The 24625-nt window shown below is 39.3% G+C and overlaps 1 protein-coding gene across 6 annotated transcripts in view; it reads left to right on the forward strand.

The window, feature by feature from the left end:
* Nucleotides 1–1229: 1229 nt before the first annotated feature.
* The window catches only part of LOC126293520 (uncharacterized), a 51284-nt gene continuing 27888 nt past the window's right edge, over nt 1230–24625 (forward strand). For 3 of the 6 annotated variants that reach the window (XM_049986775.1, XM_049986777.1, XM_049986776.1), the window contains exons 1-3: nt 1261–1362; nt 1510–1788; nt 23494–23695. In XM_049986775.1, the coding sequence (XP_049842732.1) occupies nt 1589–1788; nt 23494–23695 (402 nt within the window). In that variant the 5' untranslated portion in view covers nt 1261–1362; nt 1510–1588. Of the gene's footprint in view, nt 1363–1509; nt 1789–23493; nt 23696–24625 lie in introns of all 6 variants that reach the window. The other 3 variants (XM_049986774.1, XM_049986778.1, XM_049986773.1) reach the window with 2 other exon arrangements.

Consider the following 24625-nt stretch of genomic DNA (forward strand, 5'->3'; position numbering starts at 1 on the left):
CAGTAGAAGCAGTTTCATTTGCCATAGTTTCAACATGGATATCTCGTTTTGGCATGCCTCATATCATAACTACAGATCACAGTAGGCAGTTTGAATGTCAGCTTTCCAAATGCCTTACAAGCACACTGACGTTGTCCACATCAAAACTGCAGCACATCACCCTGCAGCAAATGGAAAAATTGAACAATGGTATCATCAGTTAAAATCTGCTTTAAAAGCACAGATGTCTGATGATTAGGTTTCAAAGCTTCCTCTGGTCCTGTCAGGGCTTCGCTCCTACATAATCCCGCAAGTCAGTACCTCGCCAGTGGAAATGACCACAAGAAGATCTTTATTCACCCACACTGATGACAAGCAAGTTTGTCTTCATTCGAAATGATGTTGTCAGAACACCACTTCAGCCAACATATGACGGGCTATATCTAGTCCTGTCTCGCGATGACAACATTTCAAGGTGGAGATGCCAACAGGAAAACTAACTATTAGCACTGACCGATGAAACCAGCCTTCCTTCTGACAGACTATGCATCGCACAGCATGAAGACACTGCAGGAGACACCACTTTGGATATGCCATTACATTCCATTCCAAGGACTGTCAACCTTCACAAGACAACAGACAGCAATCAAGCCAGTGCATCTTCACCACAAATCTCCAGATCAGGTCGACAGGTCACCTTCCCTCGAAACTACATGGCCGCTGTCACTGCAGGAGGCAGTGTGTGGCGGACTCCAGTGCTAATATTTGTAAATTATGTCTCTGAACTTTGTTTACATTCTTATTTCTTAGAGAACTGTTATCATCTCTGATCTTGTTCATATCTACAATGTTTTGTGTGTTGATTAAACGCATAAATACATCATTTCGTGTCTTTTATGGACTTTTTAACATAAACCATAATCTCATGCATGCTTTAGTTCATAAGACACAACTGACGACATCTATACAATTTTTATTGTTATACGGATGAATAAACATATCAATTTAAAGAAAAAAATACAGTTCATATTGTGATATAGACCAATTGCAGTCACTCCTGTATTGAAGTATTTTGTAGCTACAATTAAATTGTTTTATTCTGATGGAAGCCAAAAACATAACGTGAGAAGTTCGGAAGGTTTGTATTAGAAAAATTAAAAGCACAAGATAATTAAGATTTTCGCAACTGAAGACGCGGACAATGTTTACTTTTTCTTTAGTTCATCTCCATATCACTTCGGGCGCCGCTGTCGCTCTTTGTTTTTTAACGCGGGAGTTGCGTTTCGCATTTGTTGTTTTGTGATGCGGCGTGCGCACCACTCTTCGGTCGAAGGCACCACTACGCAGTGTCAACTGTCAAGCGACAAGTGTTGGAAGCAACAGGTAAACAATGTGCGGCTGTGACGAACGCTTTCTGTAGTACAAAAAGCTTGCTATTGACGTCACACACATTAAGAGTAAGGTTAAATTGAAATCACATCTGTTTTTTCCCTTTTAAATGCTTGTACATGGTCCTTTTATTTCTTTCAGTACTGCGTCATCTGCAGCAGCTCTGTACACTGTGACTTGTGGTCCAGGAAGTGCCGACGACACACGTTTAGAGCCTAAGATGTCTCTAATAAATTTGAATCCACAGCTGTCAGAAATCCGGCGTGTGGGCATTCGTGATTTGCCAGATGAGATTTTATTAAAGATCTTTTCTCACATGTCAGTCAGTGAGCTCGTAGGCACTGTACAGAAAGTGTGCGCTCGCTGGAAAGTCCTGTCACAAGCTGGACAGTTGTGGACTGATAATGTATATAGAATCGGGTAAGATATCAGTTGATACATTTGTCAGTTCCATAGTTGATGTAGTGCATTAACAAAATACGGTAGCGTGATAACTTTGTGTATTGAGCTCCGTAATCGCTATTAAACTCTTGGTTTGAAAGTGTGGGTATTCTGGTTTTCTTTCTCAAATGCGTTCTAAATTTAGTATCACTTAACTGAAGTGGAAATAAATGTTGTATACACACTTTGTTGTGAGTTTACAAAAAAAGCCCTGCTTTTTTTCATTTTTATGTAAAATAATTAATTCTGATACATAGAGCCGATTTCCAGGGGGTCATCATTGAACCAATACCCACACTATTCCAAATCAGTGAAGTGGAAAAGACTTTTCCTTCCTATGGTACATTTGTCATGATATTGCTTAACAGCTGACCCATTAATATGCATATTTGTTCGAGGCATTGATTTGTTATTTTAATTAGTAAATCTTAAGAATACTGACACTTTATCGTGGAACTAGTTGTTGTGTGTAAATTACAAGTATTGTTTATGTGATGACATCTGCAGCTTGTGTTTTACACTCACTTCATTTTATGCCCTTCACTGCTTGTTTCTATGTATGTATGCAACCTATTGGGCAAATGTTTGTGGCACATGTATTCATTCCATTAACAAACTGGCTTTTACTGTATAATTAATCTTGTACCATCTGTCTCTTAGTGAATTTGGGTTTAGAGTTATCTTTCTCCTTGGATAAGCACGAAAAATTCTCATGTTACAAGAATGCCTTCTGTGCACTGTTACTCAATTGATAAAGCAGACTGAAAATGTTACTTACAACTTCTTGGTTTTTTGTATTTCCAAAATTACAAGTGCTGATGATTCTGTAGTTTGAACTACAGATTGGCATATCAGCACTATTAGGAAAATAATGGATTTGTGCTCATAGTAAGGGGGATACAATGAGTTGCAGACAGGCACACAGAAATGACTGTTACACATTTAGCTGTCGGCCAAAGGCTAATTCAGAAAAGCGTAACACTCCTTTCGTTTTACCTGTTGGCAGCTCAGTATCTTGTCTGTACTGTGAGCAGAAATCTATCCTTTTCATAATATTGTTGATTACAATTCTAGAAGTTTATCTGACAGACATGTAATACATATTTTGTATGTCTGCCGTAACCAAAATGATAAAAATCTTGCACTATGCAAAATGCTCTTGCCCTCTCGGCAGTTTCTTACTTCATGAAAATAGTGCTTTCAGCTCATTGCTGCACATACAGGTGCTTTCACTTGGAAGCGGAAGATGATCGAACTTAATGAGAAACACTTGTTTCACTGCAATTACTGATTAGCTCATTGCAAACTGTAAAACAAAGAAGACTTCCCTCTAAGAACACTTGATTTTTCCCGATAACTCTGTAGAGCAGCAGTTGAAAAAACTGTTTGCAGTTATGTAGATAACTGAACTACTTTATTTCTAACACTGAATCATTACTGGACATGACAATTGAGATTTAGTGAACGTTTAAAACTTTCATTGGTTTTGTAGCACATGGGGTATTATGCTATTGCGTCTTTCAAAAAATATATTTTCAAGAAGTTGAGCAGTCTGAGACAGTGTTGGTTTCTAAGGGTCAACAGAAGCATCTGATTCCATCTGTCTGCTTTAGCCCGAGATATAAGGGTGTTGTAGTGTGTGATGTCACTACAGTGCAGGCTTTTTGAGTTGGTTGTGTTTCTAGATTCATGTTGTTGTGTCATCTGGTGGTGTATGTGCTGAGTGTAACTTGTTGTATTGGATTCATTCGATTTTTGGTTGTGATAGTGGTAACATCGCTTTGAGTGTACTTAGTTGGATTTGTAATGTGGTTTGGAAGTGTTTTCAGTGAGTTGCTAAGTTTTTTTTGTGTGTGTGGAAAGAAGTTTAATTTGTGTTAAGTATGAATATGACAGTGAAATTCACTTCATTTTGTGTGGAGGTGGGTGAAGAATACATTAATATAACGATTACAAGATTGAGGCAGCTCGGACCAGGGATGCATATATGTTATGATGTCAGCAGGATAATATCTGGGGATTCATTTGATGTGGTAGCTGATTGAGATATCTAGGTCGGCCATGAGGGAGATTGATTTGCTGACTTATTGTTTTTGTTGAAGGTCCTCTATCAGCCTTTGTGCACATGAGATAGGTGTGATTGAGAGAACAGTGTTGGATAGGTTTTCATTTTGTCAAGTGGTTTGTTCTGAGTATGTCAAAAAGAGGGGGAAGTTGGGTGAGCAGGGCATGGTTGCTGAGATTGATGAATCGCAGTTCAGTGAGAGGAGGCATGGGAGAGGTAGTTCTCAGGTTGGTTTGCCGGGTGTGTGTGTGGTGGGAGGCTGTTATTTCAGGGGGTGGGTATGCTGTTTGTGTTTTAGGGTTTTGGAGGGTTGTAGTAAGAGGGAATTGATGGATTTGATTGAGGAATATATTGATGAGGGTAGTACTGTAGTCTCTGATGCATGTTCGTCTTGAGTATTTGGAGAATACGGGTTATGGTTATTTAGTGGTTAATCACAGTATTGACTTAAAGAATCATGAAAGTATGGCTTATACTAACACTATAGAGAGACTTTTGAGGGCAATTACATCAGTTACAGGGAGGGGGAAGAGGCTCTCTTGCAATCTGCAATCTCAATTAGATGAGTATTGCTGGTGGAAGAGCGTCCGAGGGAATCATAGTATTTTCACATTTGTTTGAGGGCTGTCTGGCAGGTGTATAGGCTGATAGTGAGTTAAGGGAGTTGGGTTTGTATGGGTGGTTTTTTTTTTTTTTTTTTTTTTTTTTTTTTTTTTTTTTTTTTGGGGGGGGGGGGAGGGGGTTGTTTCTAGTAATGGTGTGGAGTTAATCACGTGGGTGGAAGGGGGGGGGGAATGTTTTGAGACCAGTTTGGTTGTTGTTGTTACTATATGAGGACTGTTCAGTAAAGAATGATCATAATTTTTTTATGGTCATAATTTCTTGCACTAAAATTTAATCTTTTGATATTCTGTTAGCTTAATGTGCAACAAACACGCCATAGTAGTTTCATTGTTAGGACTCCTGGTTCCCGTCTGTGAGAAGCAGGCAAGGTCAGACATGATCAGTGTCGCCTACCGCTGCAATGGAGGTAACATGCGAGGAACAGTACGCTGCTTTGACATTCTGCTTTTGTCGCAACAAATCTTCAGCGGAGGCCTATACCATGTTACAGGAGGCCTATGGAGAGTCTGTTCTTTCCTACAGCACAGCTCGAATGTGGTTTAAAACGTTTGAAGAGGGAAACCAATCAATTTTAAAGGAAGGTGGACCCAGTGCTCCAGTTACTGCTCTTACAGAAGAAAACATCAACGCTGCTGCTGTCATTGTGAGAGACTACTTTCTTAAATACTGAACATTTCATTGGATGCCACCCACACGTACGTTGGTGACAGAAAAATTACATGATACATGTCTGTGCACGACGAGTTCCAAGGCTGTTGATTCCTGAACAAAAGGACATTCACATGCAGGTCTGCATGCAGTTAAAATTGATGTTAGAGGAAGATCCAGAGTTTCTCTCAAATGTAATCCCTGCTGATGAAACCTGGCTGCATCATTTAGATCGTGAGAACAAACAGCAAAGCTCAGTATGGAAATCTTCATCACCAACCCCGAAAAAAGCCAAAGTGGTTGCTTCTGGTGGGAAAGTTATGGTCATTTTATTCTTTGATATTCTTGGGTTTATCAGCATGTTGTACCTGCACACACACACATCATTAACTGGGCAATAATACAGGGATGTCCTGAAAACATTGCAAGTTCATATCAGGCGCTAGAGACCACATTTCCCTGTAGCAGTTTGGATGCTGCATCACAATAATGAGTGGCCGCATATTGCCAATGTTGTTGCTGAATATCTTGCAAAAATCAACATGAAGTGCATCCCTCGCCCTCCGTATAGTCCTGATTTAGCCTCATGTGATTTTTTCTATTTCCTAACTTGAAGAAACGCCTTCATGAGAGGCATGAGAAGCAGTGGTGAAGGCTGCATAGGCAATTTTGAAGGACCTCTCAAAAAATGGTTTACAGCATGTGTTTGAAGACTGGCAGGAACACTGGGACAAGTGCATCGCATTCACTGGAGACTACTTTGAGAACGGCCATTCTTTATTTAACAGCCGTTGTAGTTTCATAAGGTATGATTGATTTTGATTTATTTTTATGTTTTTTAATTTGTGATTACATGTGATGTGAGTGGTTTGGGGTTGGTTTATGGGTGGTAACGTGTGTGTGTGTGTGTGTGTGTGTGTGTGTGTGTGTGTGTGTGTGTGTGTGTGTGTGGTGGCCAACCTAGATCGTATTGCTGGATGTTGTTGGTGAGCTTTGTTTTGGGTTTATTCTATAGTAGTTGTGATGTTTTGTATATTTATTATAAGTCGGTTGCGTTTTAATTGATGTAGTGATGTCAGATTTATGGGTTGTTGGGGTTTTGGTTCTTCTTTTCATAGTAGTAGCTGTTGGATCTTTGGAATTAACTGCTGAGGTTGAGCTATACAGGTCAAGGGTAATGTCCAATTTCCGTAGTTTTTCTTGGTGTAGCAGAGTGATGTAACTTTTTTATTTATTTATTTGGTCATGCAGTGTTTTTTTTATTGTTGCATATTTAGCTTCTCCCCAGTGTTTTTTTTCAAGTTTGTTGTTGTGTGTGTATTTAGTGACATCATTGTCACCGTATTGGATATGCTGAGAGTGGTGGTTTCCGCCATATTGATAAGGTCATGGAGCAAAGCAAACAGGTGGAATGATTCTGTAATGCAATTTCTAACAGTGCCTACAACACAAACAGTAGGGAGAGCTTTAGTTGATGGATGATAGAGTGTATTACTTCTAAATACAGAATGTGTCAGATATGTTAGGTCTGTCATCATAAAAGTGCCTGCATTTATGGAGACATTGAACTGTCTGCAGTGATGGTTACTGTACCACACAATTACACATGCCCATTTTGAGAGATACTCAAGAAATAGTGGACTTGCACATACACTGCAAAATGTGTTAAAAACTGCATGGCAGCAGACAATAAGAAGACAGACATACCAACAGAAACTGCTTGCCATTGCTTAGAATACATCAGTTCAAGAATGACTGTGTGCTGCTGTATCCAGTCTGCAGTCTGCACTGCCACATTCAGTTTTCCATTTGGAAGGTGTACACGACACAGCATGCATTAAAGCAAATTGCAGTTGGTTCTATCTGCAGAAATGCTAATTCATAATTGTTTCTACAGTCCAGGCAGACTGCTTCAGTGTAGCTGTTGATAAGACAATTGCGCTATTGCCCACAGCACTGCCGGTCAGCTGCTGCTTCTGTTGTAGCAGTAATTGTTACTATTCATTTTAAGTGCTTACACATTGCAGTGCAGTGCATTTCATGCATAGAAAAGTTCAGTGAATGTTTGATGTTGCCTTAATTCGTAAAAGTTAAGAATAGGGCCAGTGGCATACTCTGTTTCATGCAAGAATGTTGTCAGTACTTGTTGTGAGTCAGGATGAGAACAAGAGGTGTGTCAGCTATTTTTGTTACACAGCCAGTGAGAGAGCAGCAGGCAGACAACAGGTTTCGAAGTAATACATTTTGTTGGAAGGGTGAAACATTACTGTAGATGTGGATTAGAAATTTAATTGTTCTTCGTTTGAGTCACTGCTATTTAAACTGTGCTATTATCTCCAATACAAGGACTGTGTTGCAACCGATGACATATTTGAAAAGCCAGTTAAATGTTTCTGTGCCCAGTGTGCCTACGCAATTTATCTGTACGAGCACACTGTGTGTGTGGATCAGTGTTTTTTAATTAAATCATGGGAGAAGGTAGGTTGATCAGTGTTTATTAATATATTTAATGTGTGTCTCTAGTACTAATAAACATTGATCCACCTGCCTTCTCCCGTGATTGAATTAATAAAAAACATTGATTCAGTGGTGGCTTTTGCTACACTTCCAGTTGATTCCATACACACAAATCTTCTGCTCTTATGAGTCATTTTTCCACCACATTTGTTGCAATTTTGTGTCTTTGCAACTAAGGCGCCTAAATCAGTCTACCTTGAAGCACTCTCTGCCATAATCATAAAATATTCCTCTCGAAAGTCGCCAATACACTGAAAAACAACTAACAACACAATGGTTTCAATTTTGGCGCTAGAAATACATTGCCTCTGTTCTTGTCTCTTGTTGGTTGTGTCAAAGAATCATTCCATTGGCTACGTGAAACTGGCACATTGCAGCAGGTGAGCACTGCTGGGTCTGCTGCTGGCCCTGATCTAGACTTCAGCTCATTGATCTTGCAAGGTGAAACAAAAGCACAAAAAATGAAACAATATTCTGTTCCTTCATTTTGCAGTACTTATTTTTATACCTTCTGAACTTGTATAATATAAGTGTGTAGCAGAACACTTGTGCGCAGTTTTAAATGATGTGACTATACCTGTTACCTGTTTCTGGTTTGTCTTCCACTGGCATGAAATGACGCTTGAAAGTAGACAAAATGCACTTCCCCTGTCGATAAGCGATTGTTAACTAATTGTTAGGTTGAACAAGTGTATGGCATTTTTACCATCTTCATTCAGAGCCAAATACTGCTCTCTCCTCTATAAGGATAATCTCTCTTGTTGATGGTAGTATAAAGTCAAAGCTTTTTACTTCGCATACTTCCACTGCATCATAACAGGTGGTATTAGATTTTGGGACAATTCTGTGAAGTCACATAAAATATTTGTACTAGTAACCAAGAAAAGTGCAGCCAAATCACTCTGTAATAAAGGCAATTGTTTGAGCATATCAGAATTGTTACTGTGGCAGCCCTGTACCTGACTCTCTCATAGGATGTGTGGTTAATTGACTATGACATTCCCATTGAACACTGGACAAAAAAGATTTGCCCTCAAAACTTCTTTAACCACTGTACATATAGGTGTGCACTGCCCTGTGGCTTTCTTTTGCAATAAGTGTCCAGTATATTTGAAAAATGTGAATGATAAGCCCAAGATTTTCAAATCTTAAGTTGAAAAGCTTCATTGGGGCATGCTGATTTTGTTTGTAACGAGAGTTCCTCACAACAGTTGAGAATCTTGCACTATAACATTATTTATTGTATAGACTATTGTAAGTAATATTTAGATATGTTAAGGAAGTTTAAGGCAGAATGTAAATAATTTGAGAGTAAACAAGGTAACAGACCGAATAGGAGCGTCAAGTAATTGCCAGGCACACAAAAGAGGACTAAAACTTTGCTGCCTTTTGGACAAATCATGTAGTGAGCTAGAGTATACAGGTGAGGGACAGTCAAATGAAAGCCAAACGTCTGCCACAACAGTACCATGGAATGGTTCCATTCAAAAGTAATCACAACACATGTTTAGATATTTATCCCACTGGGAGATTTGACAATTCATATTTTGTACAACACCATAGGCCACTGACTGATCCATAACCCGACCCACTCTTCCACTTCCTCACTCAATTGAAACCAATGTTCACACGTCTTTAATCAGGTTGCCAATGTAAAAATCTCACAATGAAAGATCCAGGCTATATGGAGAATGTTACAGTGTTTCCCAACAAAGTCTCTGAATCTTAGCCTTCATCCAATTTGCAGTGTGCTTGAGGCCAAACAGCAGAGTCAACAGTGGACAGCCCCACATCTTTCCCACTCTTCTCATTGAGCTCCTAAGTGTAGAACCACAATCAATGCGAAGTGCTATGCAGACACTTTGCAGAAATTGTGATGCAGATGCTTTCTGTCACAAATTGGCTAAGATTAATCATGGCGGTGCTGGAGCTGTTGTCTGCAGGGAGGGTTATAAAATCAGGGTTTGTGTCGAGATTGTAGATGGCTGTTGTTTCTTCTGTTGAGAAATTTGGAGTTCTTGAGAAAGGACCTGGGATAGGATAGTGAGGCAAAGTTAAAGAATTCATGGAAGGTAAGGACAGGTTAGGTATGAGAGGGGATGGGTCACAGTTGGATAGTTATCTGATCTGAGAGAGGCAAGACTCGGTGTCAGATTCGGTCGGAGGGATATTAAGCAAAGAAATGTTGACACTATGGGGATTGGGAGAAGGTGAGAACTTTGATGAGCCCAGTGGTTGATCTTGGGTTTTGGGATGAAGCTGAGACCTTGAAATCGGACTGAAACTTTGATAGAGGGTTTTAGGGGATAGGTTGACAACAGTGTTTTGGGTTTGTGTGTGTACTGGGTTTTGTGAAATATCTGGAGTTCTGGAGGATATAGCAGAAGCAGCAATGCAAGATGTGAGCAGTTGACTGGGCGTTCACTTGGGTGCTCAGAGGTGGAGTGGGATGCATTAAATTTTATGATTGTTGGAACTTGTATCTGGAGGGCTCTTCCGGATGTTGGAGGGTGAGGATTTCAGTTTTAGAATTATAATGTAGCTAGTTGGGATTTCACTGTATAACAGTGTTGTGAGGAGGAAGCAGAGATGGTTCTGGGATGCCTGCTCCATAAAGAATCGGCTGCAAAGTGGCACCTCCACCAAGGCTCAGACTATCAAATATGGTGCCAGAAATTGGACATCTTACCCTCAATCTTTCCTACTCCTCCGAAAGTGTTGTATTGCCCACCCAAACTATACAGCATCCTGATGCATTGCTATGGCACTCACACTCCTAAACCCCTTGCCACAGGAGTCATATCCCTGTAGAACACCCAGGTGTGTGTCTTGCAACCAGCACATCCTATTCTAGTCCTGTCACAAGCTTATCCTATCCCATCAGAGGTGTGACCACATGTGAAAGTAGTCATGTCATATACAAACTCTGTAGCAATTTCTCCACAGCGTTGTATGTTGGCATGACCACTGATTTCTTGTCCACCAGTGAATGGCATCTCCAAACTGTGGCAGACAGTGCAGTTGACCCCCCCAGTGACAGAGTGCATTGCTGAGCTTAATGTGATAGAGTTCCATGGCTGCTTCGCAACCCGTGCCATCTGGATCCTTCCTGCTCCCAGACAAGCTTCCCCAAACTACGCAAATGCTTCACTGCCATAATCCTCCCATTCTCAATATCCGCTGACCCACTGCAACCACACCTTCTGTCCAACAGTCTGCTTTTTTTTGTCCTGCATTCCCTCTGTCTACTCCTGCACATTGTCATTTTGTGTTGCACTGACTTACTGGCTGCAGTGACCCTCAGAGTCACTGGTCATCCTCCCCCCCCCCCCCCCCCAATCCCCCCAGTTCCTCCTGTCTCCCACCTCTTTTCTCGCTCTAGCCACTGCACCCATCACAAACCTTTTCCCTTGTCTAGAGTCCACACGGGATACAGTGACTGATGCAAAGTGATCAATTTGCATCAAAAGCACTGGGCGAGTCTATTTGTTCGTTCAGAAGGGGAGGCTGACAGTGTTTTTGCCCATTCTGCCAGTCGACAATGACATAATCTCAAACATTTTTATAGAAATGTTTGGTAAAAAAATTCATTTTTGCATTTCTTATAGTGTTATATGTGAACTTCATGATGTGTCCATCATTTTGTTAATGATCAGTTCTTGTGATATTTGCAAGAAAGTAAGACATTGCACAAAATTTGAAAAAGTTTGCAATGAAAAGTGGGGGCCGTATGATTTTGTGTTTGGTGCTTCTTACATAATATGTAGCTGTGTCTGGTATGTAGCTGCTAACATATTGACTTTTTCTTTAAACTAGAGTTGAGGTTTCTATTCCCACCAATACTGAGAATGTTTGAATCTGATGTAGCTCTCTTATTTGCAATTGCACACATCACTGATAAAGCCAGAGTGATATGTACACAACATACCTCATATTTCAGAAGTGGTTTTAGGTATGGAAATGAGATTTTGGCAAATGACAGCATGCAAAGAGAAGAGCATTTTGTTGTATGGTTATTATGCAAAGTTAATTATCCACTGTGTTATTCCACTAACTACAGGCATTTTCAATGAAAGAATGTAATTTTAATGGCCACCAATAGCTGTTGAAACTAGAAATGCTATGAGTTTTCGAACAACGTAAGTGAAGAAATTATGCATTTATTTTTGTACCAAGACTGTGCTTTTTCACAAGTTACTGACCTTACTTTTCCTCATTTCCTCACTTAATAAAACACTGTTTCAGAATTCTCTCGCAATTGTGCCTGCACAACTTGCTAGTGAGGTGGCAGTGTGTAAATGCAAAAGAAGCAAATTTCAATATGGCAACTAGAGATATATGTAGATTTTACTCAAAATTTGCCACTCGTTATGCTTCTCTAAAAGTTACAACTGGTTAACAAGTCGGGCAAAAATAAATTGCTGCCTTTTTTGCATTTTCAGTGGTTATTCTTTTTAGGTGCTAACCAAAGCAGAGGAGCTATCTTTTTGACTGCTCGCCATGTAAGTGTGGGAGTGGAAGGACTCCACTTAATATTTACCGAAAATGCGAGTGTAGGCTTCAGTTTAGAACAGCACTTCTCCAGCGCTCCAAATTTCCTCTATGGCGCCTACCCACAACCGCTGCCACTACCATTCTCCCCATGCGTGCCCTGCCAACTGAACATCTGCCAGCCACAGTATTCTGTGCGGACTCTACCTGCCAAACTGCAGCCCTGGCAGTGTGTGTTCAGTCGGCACGTTGTAGTTGCACAAGTCTGTACGTATGTTTTTGTACTCTAGTGTGCTAAAGGATTCACATAAATGCTATTGATGTTTTCATTCTATTTTCTGTATGTTCGTTGATAACTCAAGGTTTCTGCTATTCAGTGGTTTGTTCCTTAGTTCTGTGTGTGTGTGTGTGTGTGTGTGTGTGTGTGTGTGTGTGTGTGTGTGTGTGTGTTTTTATATGCTCTCCCTTTCTTGAATTTCACATATTCATATAGGCTTTCTGTGAATTACATGCTGGCTCATTCTATGATAAAGGCACACTTGTGAGCAGGTGCTGGACTTCTGTTTAGTGGTAGAATACACGCAATCGGTCTACAAAGGAGACTACTTACAAATCACTTGTGTGACCAATTTTGAAATATTGCTCAAGTGTGTGGGACCAGTACCAAATAATAGTTAACAGGTGATACTGAATGTATAAACAGGACAGCAGGAATGGTGAAAGGCTAAGTTGACGTATGGGTGAGAGTCACAGAGATGCTGAAGTAACTGAATGGGCAGGCTCTTGAAGACAGACCAAAGCTACCACGAGAAAGCCTATTTACAATGTTTCAAGAACTGTTTTTAAATAATGATTCTGGGAATATACTATAGTCCCCTACTTGCCGCTCACATAGGAATTATGAAGACGAGATCATATTAATTATAGTACTTATAGAGGCATTTAAAGAACCACTCTTCATGTGCTCAGTGCTTAAATGGAACAGGAAGAAGCCTAAAAACTGGTACAGTGGAACATACCCTCAACCATGCACTTCACTGTGGTTTGCCGAGTGTAGATGTAGATGAAAGTCCCTTTGGCTCCCATGGCACCAGATGAATGAGAATAGGAAAGAAAACCTAATCACAATTTCTTTTTCTGTACAAAATACTAATCTTACAGGAACAATATATCTCCTGATTTTTCTTATACACGATTTTTGAAGATCAATGGAATTGTGGGATGTTCTATCATGAAATTTAATTTTGTCACCTTTACTTCAGTGTCCAGTTCAAGAATGGCATCTGTATCAGTTATACAACACAAACATTCGGACAAGTCTTAGATTGCTCATTAACTGTGTAGCCATAAATACCATAATAATTACAAGCATGCAGTATGTTATGTATTTTGTACCTGCTTTAGGTGGCCAAGCGGTTCTATGCACTACAGTCTGGAACTGCGCGACTGCTACGGTCGCAGGTTTGAATCCTGCCTCGGGCATGGATGTGTGTGACGTCCTTAGGTTAGTTAGGTTTAAGTAGTTCTAAGTTCTAGAGGCCGATGACCTCAGATGTTAAGTCCCATAGTGCTCAGAGCCATTTGAGCCTCAGATGGAGTAATGACAGAAATAAAAACATTTCTGCCCTGCTTGACTTTGAGGTTTTGTTACAATAACTCCTCACATCTTTAAAAATTGAATAATACATAATATTCTCCCAGACAAATATAGAAATACGCTGAGCTAAAGGTCTTAATGATCAAAACCAAACTGAGATAAGATACTAATAAGGCACACTCTCATAGCAGTGGTATCATTGATAATCTTCCAGTAATTAGTACATTCTTACAGCTATATTGGTTACACTTGACCAGTTTTAACAGACTTTGTGTGGCAACTTATTCATTATTCTGTTTTAAATTAGCCCACATAAAATTCTTTTATAAAATTTGCCTTTCTGATACAGATATACAATCTTCTTCATACAGTTTGCAAACTACTGTATTTTTGTATAAAACTAGCTGACAAACTCGGTGTGCATTCCACTGACTCCACATCACCTCAATTTGCAACTTAAGTGGTGTCAAGTGAGAGCTAATTGGAGGGCAGGGAGGAGATCTGGGTTGTTTTTTTTCCTCCCCCCGATGAAAGCTGGCCTTGATGCCGGTGATGGCTGTGCATTGGTTAGCATTAGTTCAGAGCCGGCAAGCAACCTGTCTGTGTGCGCTGGACTCATTGGATGTACACCAGGAGTTATGGTCTGGGCTGCGATTTCGTATGACGGCAAAGACTCTCTCACAGTTATTGCACGCACCCTGAATGCAAAATTTGTACATTACTCTGGTAATTAAGCTAGTTGTGCTGCTATTCGTGAACAACATTCCAAGGGACGCTCTCCAACAGGATAATACTCACCCACATACTGCTGTTGTAATGCAACAACTGTATATAGCGTTGACATGTTGCCTTGATCACCAGATCAGACACCAATTGAGCACATACGGGACACCATCGGACGACAACTCCAACGTCATTCACAAACAGCAGTAACTGTCCCTGTATTGACGAAGTGCGACAGGCATGGAGTTCAACAAAATGATGTCTGGTGCCTGTACAAAACAATGCATGTAAGTTTGCAAGCATGCATTCCACGTTCTGGCAGTTACACTGGTTACAGTGGCTTATTTCACACTTACATTAACATGTGATCTTGCAATGTTAATCACTTAAACATGATAGCTAGACAAATCTATTCCTAAAATTTCACTACTCTTTGTTAACAATTTTTTTGCTGTTGGAATTTCTTTTTCATCAATGTGTAGTAAAATTGGTGACAGCTGTAATACCCATAAAGAATGGCCAGAAAGTACCCAAACTAAGAGGTATTGAGCAGTGCACATAGTTTTGTTTATTCGTGCAGGTGTGCTGCAAAATTGTGAAGCTGCTATGAAATAGATACACAGTTCAGTACAAAAAAACACTATATAGTGCAATGAAAATTGAGACATATTTCAGTGTATATGTCCATAAATCAAAATTAGACTTTTTAAGCTTTTCACAGCGTTAACTAGAATATACTGTCAAATTCTGACAGTAGCAGGGATAAAATTCAGGGAGCTGAAGGCTGTCTGAAACTTGCACAGAAACCAAATTGCAGTAATAAGTCAGAGGATATGAAAAGTAGCAGTAGTTGAGAAGTGGCCGAGACAGTGGGTTGTATGAATAAAAATGAGAACATATTCCAGAGTTTATACTCAGAACAAAAGAACATTCTCAAAGAACTTTCTCAGTTTCGTATGAATAAAAAGTAGGAAGCATAATCTCTGACCCAGGAGTACTTTCTCTCTACCTCCCTCCCTTACTGAGTAAGTTCTCAGCTAAGAGATTAAAATCAAACATCTTTGGTTCTCAGTTTTTTTTTTTTTTTTTTTTTTCTTTTTTTTGTGGTGCCGAAAGTTTTCCTTACGTTATTTCTGTGCCGAAATGGAAGATTCAGAATTAGCCTTTGTGAACATTATAAAAGATTATCCCACAATTATCAGTAAATTGTAAACTCCGGCCTCAAGAAGAGAAAGGGCAGATTGTATTAAAGAAACACAACACCGTTTCAGGGTTAGTTTTGGGAAAGACATTGCAGACGGGCAGATAATGAAGAAACTGCACCCCATGAAATCCTGTATCAAGACCTAGACGGATATAAATAAGACAGGAAACACTAAGATTTCCCTGAAAAATTGGGAGCAGACATTTTTGAAGTTTTTGGATGGAGATGACTGCAACCCAACTATCCACAGAGTTCCTGGTAAATCCTATACTTTCCATGTTTTTTATTATTATGTGCTTAATGCTTTGAAATTGTGATTCAGAAAAATACTTATGTTTAACATATGAAAATGAAACAATGTTTGGTAAAATTCGCTAATATGTGACCACTCTTCTGTAAAAGTATCAGTGTACTATGCATGAAATTGGACGAACCCCACCCACATTTCTGCGTAAACCTGCATGGTATATATACTAACTAGACACTGAATCATGACTTACTTTTACTTTTATTAGGAGCTTGTACAGTAGGTGGTTCCATCTCTGTCGTCTCTTCACCAGGGAGTTCGGATAGGTAACTGACACAGACTGTACATTCTATGAATAAGAATCAATTTTGCAGCTACCACAAATTGTTGCAGTTGACCATAAGGATCTCATGGGCCCCGAAGTCGTCATACCTGCTCAATCGCCTGCTTCAGGGCATGAGAGTGTGCCTAAATGATGGAGATTGAGTATAGAAACAGATGAGACAGTTAATTTGTCCAATTCAGAGCTGCAAAGGCTGATGCTACTATACCAGTTAGACATACTGAAAAGAAAGCAGCAGAAATTGATGTGTGAAGTTAAACAATAAAACAAATTGTGTTGTCTTGTTACAGCACAGATTTTTATTAATAAAAACATCTTTTTTAAGTGAATATTCATTTACATTCCTCATTTACCAAATTCCATTATTATTCAGTACAAATTTCTTTTCAATGAAAGAATAAGAGTAATATAATCCAATATGAAATGTTAAAAAAGTGTCTGCACTTATATTGTTGTGTCCGGCCAATAGGTTCACCACATCCTTGAAACAATTTTTGGTAAAGTAAAGCAAAAAGAGTAACTTGTTTCTATTTTAAATGCTGCAGGTTAGACAGTTGTGCACTTAATTACTGTAGCACGTGGCAAATACTTTCACCAGATCCTTGAAACATTTTTGGTAAAGTAAAACAAAAACTTGTTCATCAATCTGCTGAAGTTACAGTACAGAAATTACATTAAGGTTCCAGCAGTTTACATTAACCTGTTGTGTCCAAAGCTATTTACGGTAGTATCTGAAAATTCTGTTTCAGTTTGAATAGTTAAATGTTAAACAAATCGATGATAGGGAAGGAAGGAAAAAAAACTAAACAGCATTTTATTATGTAACATCAGAGCACTGTGCTTTATTTTCAGGAGGGAAAAATTATTGTACTTACAAAAAATATACAAATTGGGTTTAATTATGTAATGTTTTGACAGACTCCCATACACTACAGTTACATCTACAATTTCCCACCTTCTATTTGTTCCACATACACGTACGTTTGCTGCTTCCTCTTCTCCCAGTACTGGAAGATTGTCATCATCATCACTAGGTGCCTCAAAATCCTCATCGCCTACATGTTTTGCTACATTGTGCAAAACAAAACAGGCTATTATCACACTGGGGATTTTTGTTTGGGCTCGCCTTATTTTATTTTGCAGAATTGGGAAACACCTTTTCACCTGTCCAGAGCACCGATTATCACCCTTTCCTTAGAGTGAAGTCTGTTGTGTGCCCCCTCATCAGGTGTTTTGGGATTTTGAAACAATGTCATTAACCACGGTGCAATGCCATATCCTTCGTCTCTTAAAATTAGGGTGTTGCACTGGTTCTCTCGCAATATATGATACACATCCGAATTTCTCCATATCCTAGCATCATGTACAGACCCAGGCCATGAAGCATGAACACTCGTAAACATTTCACTGTTATCACACGTTGCCCGCATGTTTATAGATGAAAAGCCCTTTCGATTAACGTATATGTCTCCATGTGCAGAAGGTTTCATTATGGGCTTATGAGTGCAGTCTAGGGCCACTACCGCACATGGAAACTTGTATCTCGATTGCCATTTAACTTTCGCTGTTTCTAGTTCGTTAATGTTTCTCGGAAATCGGATCTGCAGTGGTGCTTTCCTGTTAACCTTTTGCAGAACATACGAAAATGTTAGTGATACTGTAGTCTGGTGTACTCCAAAATCTTCTCCTACACCAATCTGAAAGCCTGGATCCACTAAATAGCGCAAAAATATTTTCATTTTGCATTCATTGGAAAGGGCGCCTCCTCCTCTTTCGTGGTTTTCCAGAAGAAAGTGATTCACCAGCTAATTAATGCTTTCACTGTTAAATTTATACAAAATTCTACAGTTCCTTTCTTCTGTGTTCCTGCGTACTATGTACATGTTTTTTTCCTTTCAAGAAACATAAATTCGCCATTTTCACTAAAAACGCTCAGTAACGCTTAACCACAACACAACTCATTCAGCTCGAAGTATGCTACAGAGCTCGCTCACAAAAACAGAAGTTCTCCTCTTGTGAGAAACTTCTCTGGTTTTATTCATACGAAATTTGAGAATCTTCTTTGCTTTGAGCAACTTCCCCCACCCTTCAACCCACACTGAGAACATAATCAGGTGAAGTATATTCTCAGACTTGCTTTAGTCATGCCAACCAGAGAACTTTCTCCGAACTTCTGAGTATAAAGTATATTCTCCATTTTATTCATACGGCTCAGTGTTGTAGCCTTTCCCTGGTGTTATTTTATGTGTAAATTGAACAAGCAGTAAAGGAAGCAAATGAGTAATTTAGAAAAGATAAGACAAAAAGTAGCGAAAAGAAAAGAAAAAAGAAAGAAAGCTTTGCTAGACAATTACATTGTAATTCAGTCGGAGATAGATGATGATTTGGAATATTGCTTGAATGTAGTTGATAGTATCTTGAAAAGAGATTAGAAGGTTGATATTAACATGGGTAATAGAATATAGTTTGCTTAAATCAGGTGATGAGTGAGTTAGATTAGGAAATGAGACTCTAAAACTAAACTAGTTTTATTTTATTTTATTTGGTCAGCAGAATATGACAGTGGCCAAAGTGGATAGGATGTGAAATGCCTCTGAAAAAAGTTAATTTCTAATGTTAAGTAGTCTTTTCAGAAGGTGAAAAGTGGACATTTAACAGCCCAGGCAGAAGTTTTTGAAATGTGACTCTTATGAAACACTGCTGAAGATTACATATACAATGATGTGATGGAATTGTTTTCCTGGAAACAATATTGAGTCTGAAGTTTATCTTCAATAAGGATAGAAGCTGAAGCAACAGTTCTCCTGCTTCATTTGCAGATGTTATTCACTATACCACCCTGGCATTGTTGTTACCACAGCTGCATGGACTACCCTTGTCCAATGCCCTCCCTTACACAAACTTCATTTCACTTATCTTCCCAGTAAGCAGAAGAGTTGGGTTAAAGTCCCACAAATTTTGTTTCCTGACTTCATCCTCTGTCCTGACTACTTGTATAGATCGGATAACTTATAAAGAGGTACTGAATCAAATTGGCCAGAAAAAAAAAAATATATAGCACAACTTGGCTAAAAGAAGTGATAGATTCATAGTATACTTCTTGAGGCCTCAAGGAATTGTCAGTTTGGCAATGAAGGGCAGAGACCAATGCTCGAGTCCAGTGAGCAGACTCAATTGCACGTAGGTTGCAATAGTTGCACCGAGATGAGGAGGCTTGCACAGGGTATACAGAAGACCACTACCGTGGCAACATGCTATGTTTGGTGTGAGTTTGCAGTAATTCACATGAATCCCTCACGGTGTTATGGGCCTCACACGTTAATGAATTTTTATGAAATACTGTTCGTTCGTATATTGATGGGTGTGTAAGTTTGTATTTTGTTTTGCCTGTCATAATTCTGGTTGCTATGGGGTTTGTTTATTGATTGTAATGTTTTATTTGTAGTTCACTGTTACTACTTGAGTTTACATATTGTCTTTGTGAGACAAGGAAACAGAGTGCCAAGAGGAGAAAATTGAACATTCCAACATATTCTTCTATTTGAGTTCGATAGCAGGTTGACAGTAGTGGAGGCAGTCAGAAACATATGTGCCATGTATGGGGATAATGCCATTGGACAGAGCACAGCAAGAAAAATGGTTTCCTCATTTTAAGGAGGATAGTTCTGACATTAGTGATCTCCTTATTCAAGAACACCTTCAAGATTTGACATAGGTCGTTTAAACACATTAATACACAGTGATTCATGTCAGTGTACTCGATAACTGGCAGATGTGATGAACTGTGATCATTCCACCATTGTGTGGCGTTTGCATGCAATGGGAAAGGTTCAAAACTTGGATGTATGGGTCCCACATGCTCTAAGGCAAAATAACAAAAATCAGTGGGGCGCAATATGTGCATCTCTGCTTGCTCGTCATCAATTGGCTTGTGAAGAGTGCCAACCATTTCTATCCTGTATCATTACTGGTGATGAAAAATTATGTAGTTATGCTAAAATAAGGGAAAGAAAGAAATAGCTGAGCCCAAACAAAACAGCAATTCTCCGTACAAGGACCTGGGCGCATCCACAGAAGTTAATGTTATGCATCAGGTGGAACAACAACGGTATGGTGTAGTATGAATTGCCTGCTGACATCATCCAGCATCTGGAACCTCCTTCTGGCCTTCCCTCTCTTTCCCGGAACAAAACCTTCAATTTCCTCTACTAGAATGCAATCTCTTTTTAGATTGTGGCCTATCCAGTTTAATTTCCTGTTCTTCACCTCCATCCTCCATTCTTCTCCAACTCTCCTCAGTACGTCTTCATTCCTGACTTTATCAGTCCAGCTGATCTTCTCCATTCTACTCCATATCCATATTACACAAGCTTCAATTCTCTTCTCATCCTGCTTTCTCAAAGTCCACATTTCTGTTCCATATTAAGCACTTAACCAGTCGCTTCCTCAAGTCGCATCTTGCAACTGTATGTTCTCGTGAGCACTGCTTGCACCAATCGTGTACGGAGGTTACATTCCTGCTGAGTCTTTCTACAGTATTGCAGAAGGAACGTCCGTAGCCCTATTACACAACTTCATTGAAAAACAGAGAGGTGTTGATAGTGACATCCCCCACTGTTTCCAATTTCAAAGGTAACTAACATTCATGACTGTTGCAGCGTGTATTTAAAGCAAACTTGATTTGCATCCTCATAGTGGTGCCACAAGCACAACTCTTATGCAACTGGCAGTAAATTTGAATACATGTCATCTTTCATATATAGAAACATTCGTATCAGCTTCCATTTATGTCATACAATTCCTCCTTGGTGTTGTGATTTTTTTTCTGTCATTGTATATTCCTACCTTGTAATTTATTGTATATTTTTGGCTCCGTGTACAGTGATGTCTGGGCCCAAAGCTTTAAGTGATGTGAATGAAGTTTGAAGTTCTTCTTGTGATGAGAACTGTAACAATGGTTAAAGCAGTACTATCAAGTTTACAATGGTTATTTAAAGAATGTACAATGAAAGAATGATTAGTATTTTTGATTACTTAAATGATGAGTGACATGACTCATTTTTATTGGCGGCACACCTGTTTTTAATGATTTTCTTTTGAAGAGTAATACATTTATAAAATATAATTACATAATATTAATAGCCTTATGCTGTTTGTAGAATTTCCTCAGATAATATCCCATACTGAATAATCAGTTCAAAATAACAATGATAGATTGTCTTTCCTGTGTCCATATGAGTGGCACCAGATAAAATAAACATTGCATAAAGTAGGATATTTAGCATACTTGTCAAGATGTCTATGGGCACTTTGCTGATGATTTAAGAGATAAGTGCATTATATGGGTCCTTCTGTCATTCAGTTTTAGTCCATTTTTATGGCACTGAGGTTTGTTTTTGTAGAAAATTTTGTACAGTGCCTGAAATTTTTTCAATAGTGTTGTTTTCTATCAGGACCGAGGTGTCACCTGTGGACAAGACTGAATGAGTACCGATATTTAGTGGTAAGTCATTAACTGTTTCGCTGGTGCTAGGGCTGAGTATACAGCCTGCTTGACCTGCTAAAGGCTGCCGAAGGTATTGTGCACCTCACCAATGGGTGGCCGACTTAGCCCTAAGATCGCTGTGCGCTACAGCCACTGTCAGCCAATCGGACATTCCAGTGCGCAAACAACCACTCTTCAGCAATATTGTTTATAAAATCACTGTCACACTGTAGTCACAGTGGTTGCAGTTTTTGATACCCACAAGACAGAAATTCAGAACTAATGCAAGCTTTCTGTTATAAGTTTGTCATGGGCTGAGAAAAAGTTGCTTTATAAAAATTATAAGATCACATGTATTTCTGATTGGAAAATTCTATAACTTGAGAGATCTATGCTTGGAAGATATACTTGTAACTTACTGAAATCTCGTTAACATCGGGCCAATATGTTCCAGATATAAAATTTCATACTGAACGGTTCGTAGCGAAGACCCTCAGAATTCAGACAGTCTTGTGTTCCGTGCAGCAGTGAGTGTTGCTGAGAAATGACATGTATTTTGTTGCACTGTTCACCTTTCGTGTCATCTGATACATTCTGTTCTGTAGGACAATTCATGCCCTTTCACATCGTACTTCTTTGTATCATATTTACTTCATAGACCACGGAATCAAATTACAGTTACTTGACCACGCATGGCATTTTCTGTTCTGCATGCAGTAAGTGTCGTTGAGAAATTGCGAGTACTCTGGTGATTGCCTTTTGTAACATCTGATATGTCAGTTTATTAGGATAATGATATGCCCTTCCACATTATATGTATTTGTGTAATTTGTCTGGTGTTCATTATGAAGTTAAAATTGATGTATTTGACCTGGTCATAAGCAGAAAGGAACCAGGAGCAGGTGAAAGCTGTAGCCCTTTCCAACATTACAAAGAAGAGCAGTTAACAAAGGTGGTAGCAAAATTGTTGAAAAGCAGACGACAGCAAGTCACCATTCTGTCATGTGCATTCACCTGTTTCCGTATCCAGCTGTCAGGCCTTCCAGCCTGTTGGACATAAATAAATGCTCTTAGCTGTCTGGCCATTCTACTTGCCAGGCGTTCGTATATGCCCGTAGCCATCTGGGCATTCTACATGGATCCAGTACTGGACCCTGCGGGACCCCCTGGGGAAATTGTTTTGTATTGTGTTATTCCATAAAGAATGAGTGTAGCATTGACCAGCTCCATTACAGAGTGGCTATTGACAAGTAGTAGTGCAAGAAACACAAAACTGGTTTAGTATTGTTCGATCTCTCAGCTTTTCTTGGTATTTCCTTTTTCCCTGTTGTTGAAACACTTCACGTGTCTTGCCCAGAGATGGCAACTAGTCTGCCATGTAAATAATAGGAGACTTCATCAAACTCTCTAATTTTTTGGCTCAAGTCTGCTGTACTGTCTCTCTCTGCCACAGTAATGGGTGTTTTTTCATTTTTGCAAACCCCTCGTTTCTGTTGCTGTGTGGAGAAACCATTGTTTTGAAAAGGTAGAAATTGTTTTGCTTCCCAATGCCAGATGTTACCATTTTCTATAAAGCAGGATTTTTCTACATGTGTGCTTGGGAATTAATGTATGACAAAGTTGTCATTATAGAAGCTTAAGATAGGTTACATGAGTTTTTTCATTCTGTAGGGCAGTTGCATTCACACATGTTGTAAGTACTGTTCTAGAATGAGCTGTCATCATATTATTTTGTTACAGGACCTGGTGTCATGTAGGCACATGTATCGGGAATATTGGAAATCCAGACCAGGAGGCGATAGAGATTTTCCGCAGTGCTCCAAACTTGAGGAAGGTACATATTTGGCGTCCCATCACATACAGTGTTCTCTGTACGCTCTACACCAGTTGCCACAGACTCACTGAGCTGCACTTGGATGGCAAGCAAACACTCAGCAGCTCGGTAAGTCTCCCACAGTTTGTGTCTGAGTGTTGACACCGACGCTTTCAGATTAGTTAACTGTGATCATAATACGTAAGTGTTATTTCTGGTCAGCTGCTACCAGTCACATTTGCATTTAATTTATGTTCAACTTACAGTTATACTACATGTTTTGAGCAATTGTCATAAGTGTATATTGTTTACATTTATATAGTGTGTGTTGTGCACTGAATTACATAGAGACCAATGTCAGCGTTACAGTGTAATGTTACACAAGAATACCGCCAGGCCACCAGAAGAAAAACTGTGCAAATGAAGCTATAGAATGTCAAAATTGTAAGTGAACAGCTGATGTGTTAAAATATATCACATCAGTATGGCATGACAGCAATTGATACAGAACTACCTGAATGCATTCCACAGAGGCTGTGTTGTCCAACTCAACATACAATGAGAGACATATTGCCGAGTTCCACGACAGAATAATAACAACTGATACCACTATACGTCCCCAATCTCCCCGCAAATCCCAGTAGCCCTCCATTAGCACAACAGTGCACAAAATTGGGGTTTTAGTTATTCTGTATTAATGTGATTATTGTTATTGTGGATGTAAACACGCCTGAAGAAGAGCAGAACACACTCATAAAGTGTAATGTTACGTTAATTAAATATAAATGTAACAGACCGCACTCTACTGCAAATAATTATTGCCAATTAGCTGCGTTGTAACTGTTTTCTGGCAGTGTTAAGTAATATTGCAACAACAAAACAATAATAGCAGTTCCAATAATTGTGCAATGGAAGTGTTAGTGTGTGATGTAGGTCTACTACAATTTTTGGAAAGAGGTGTTTGTCCAATGTATAATTTTCTGCCTAAAATACAGCTGGAGGAGGCGTCACAGAGAGGCAGTGGACAAAGGTATTCTAGTGCTAACTGACGATTATTCA

This window comes from Schistocerca gregaria, chromosome 10, assembly GCF_023897955.1.
Source record: "Schistocerca gregaria isolate iqSchGreg1 chromosome 10, iqSchGreg1.2, whole genome shotgun sequence".
NCBI lineage: Eukaryota > Metazoa > Arthropoda > Insecta > Orthoptera > Acrididae > Schistocerca > Schistocerca gregaria.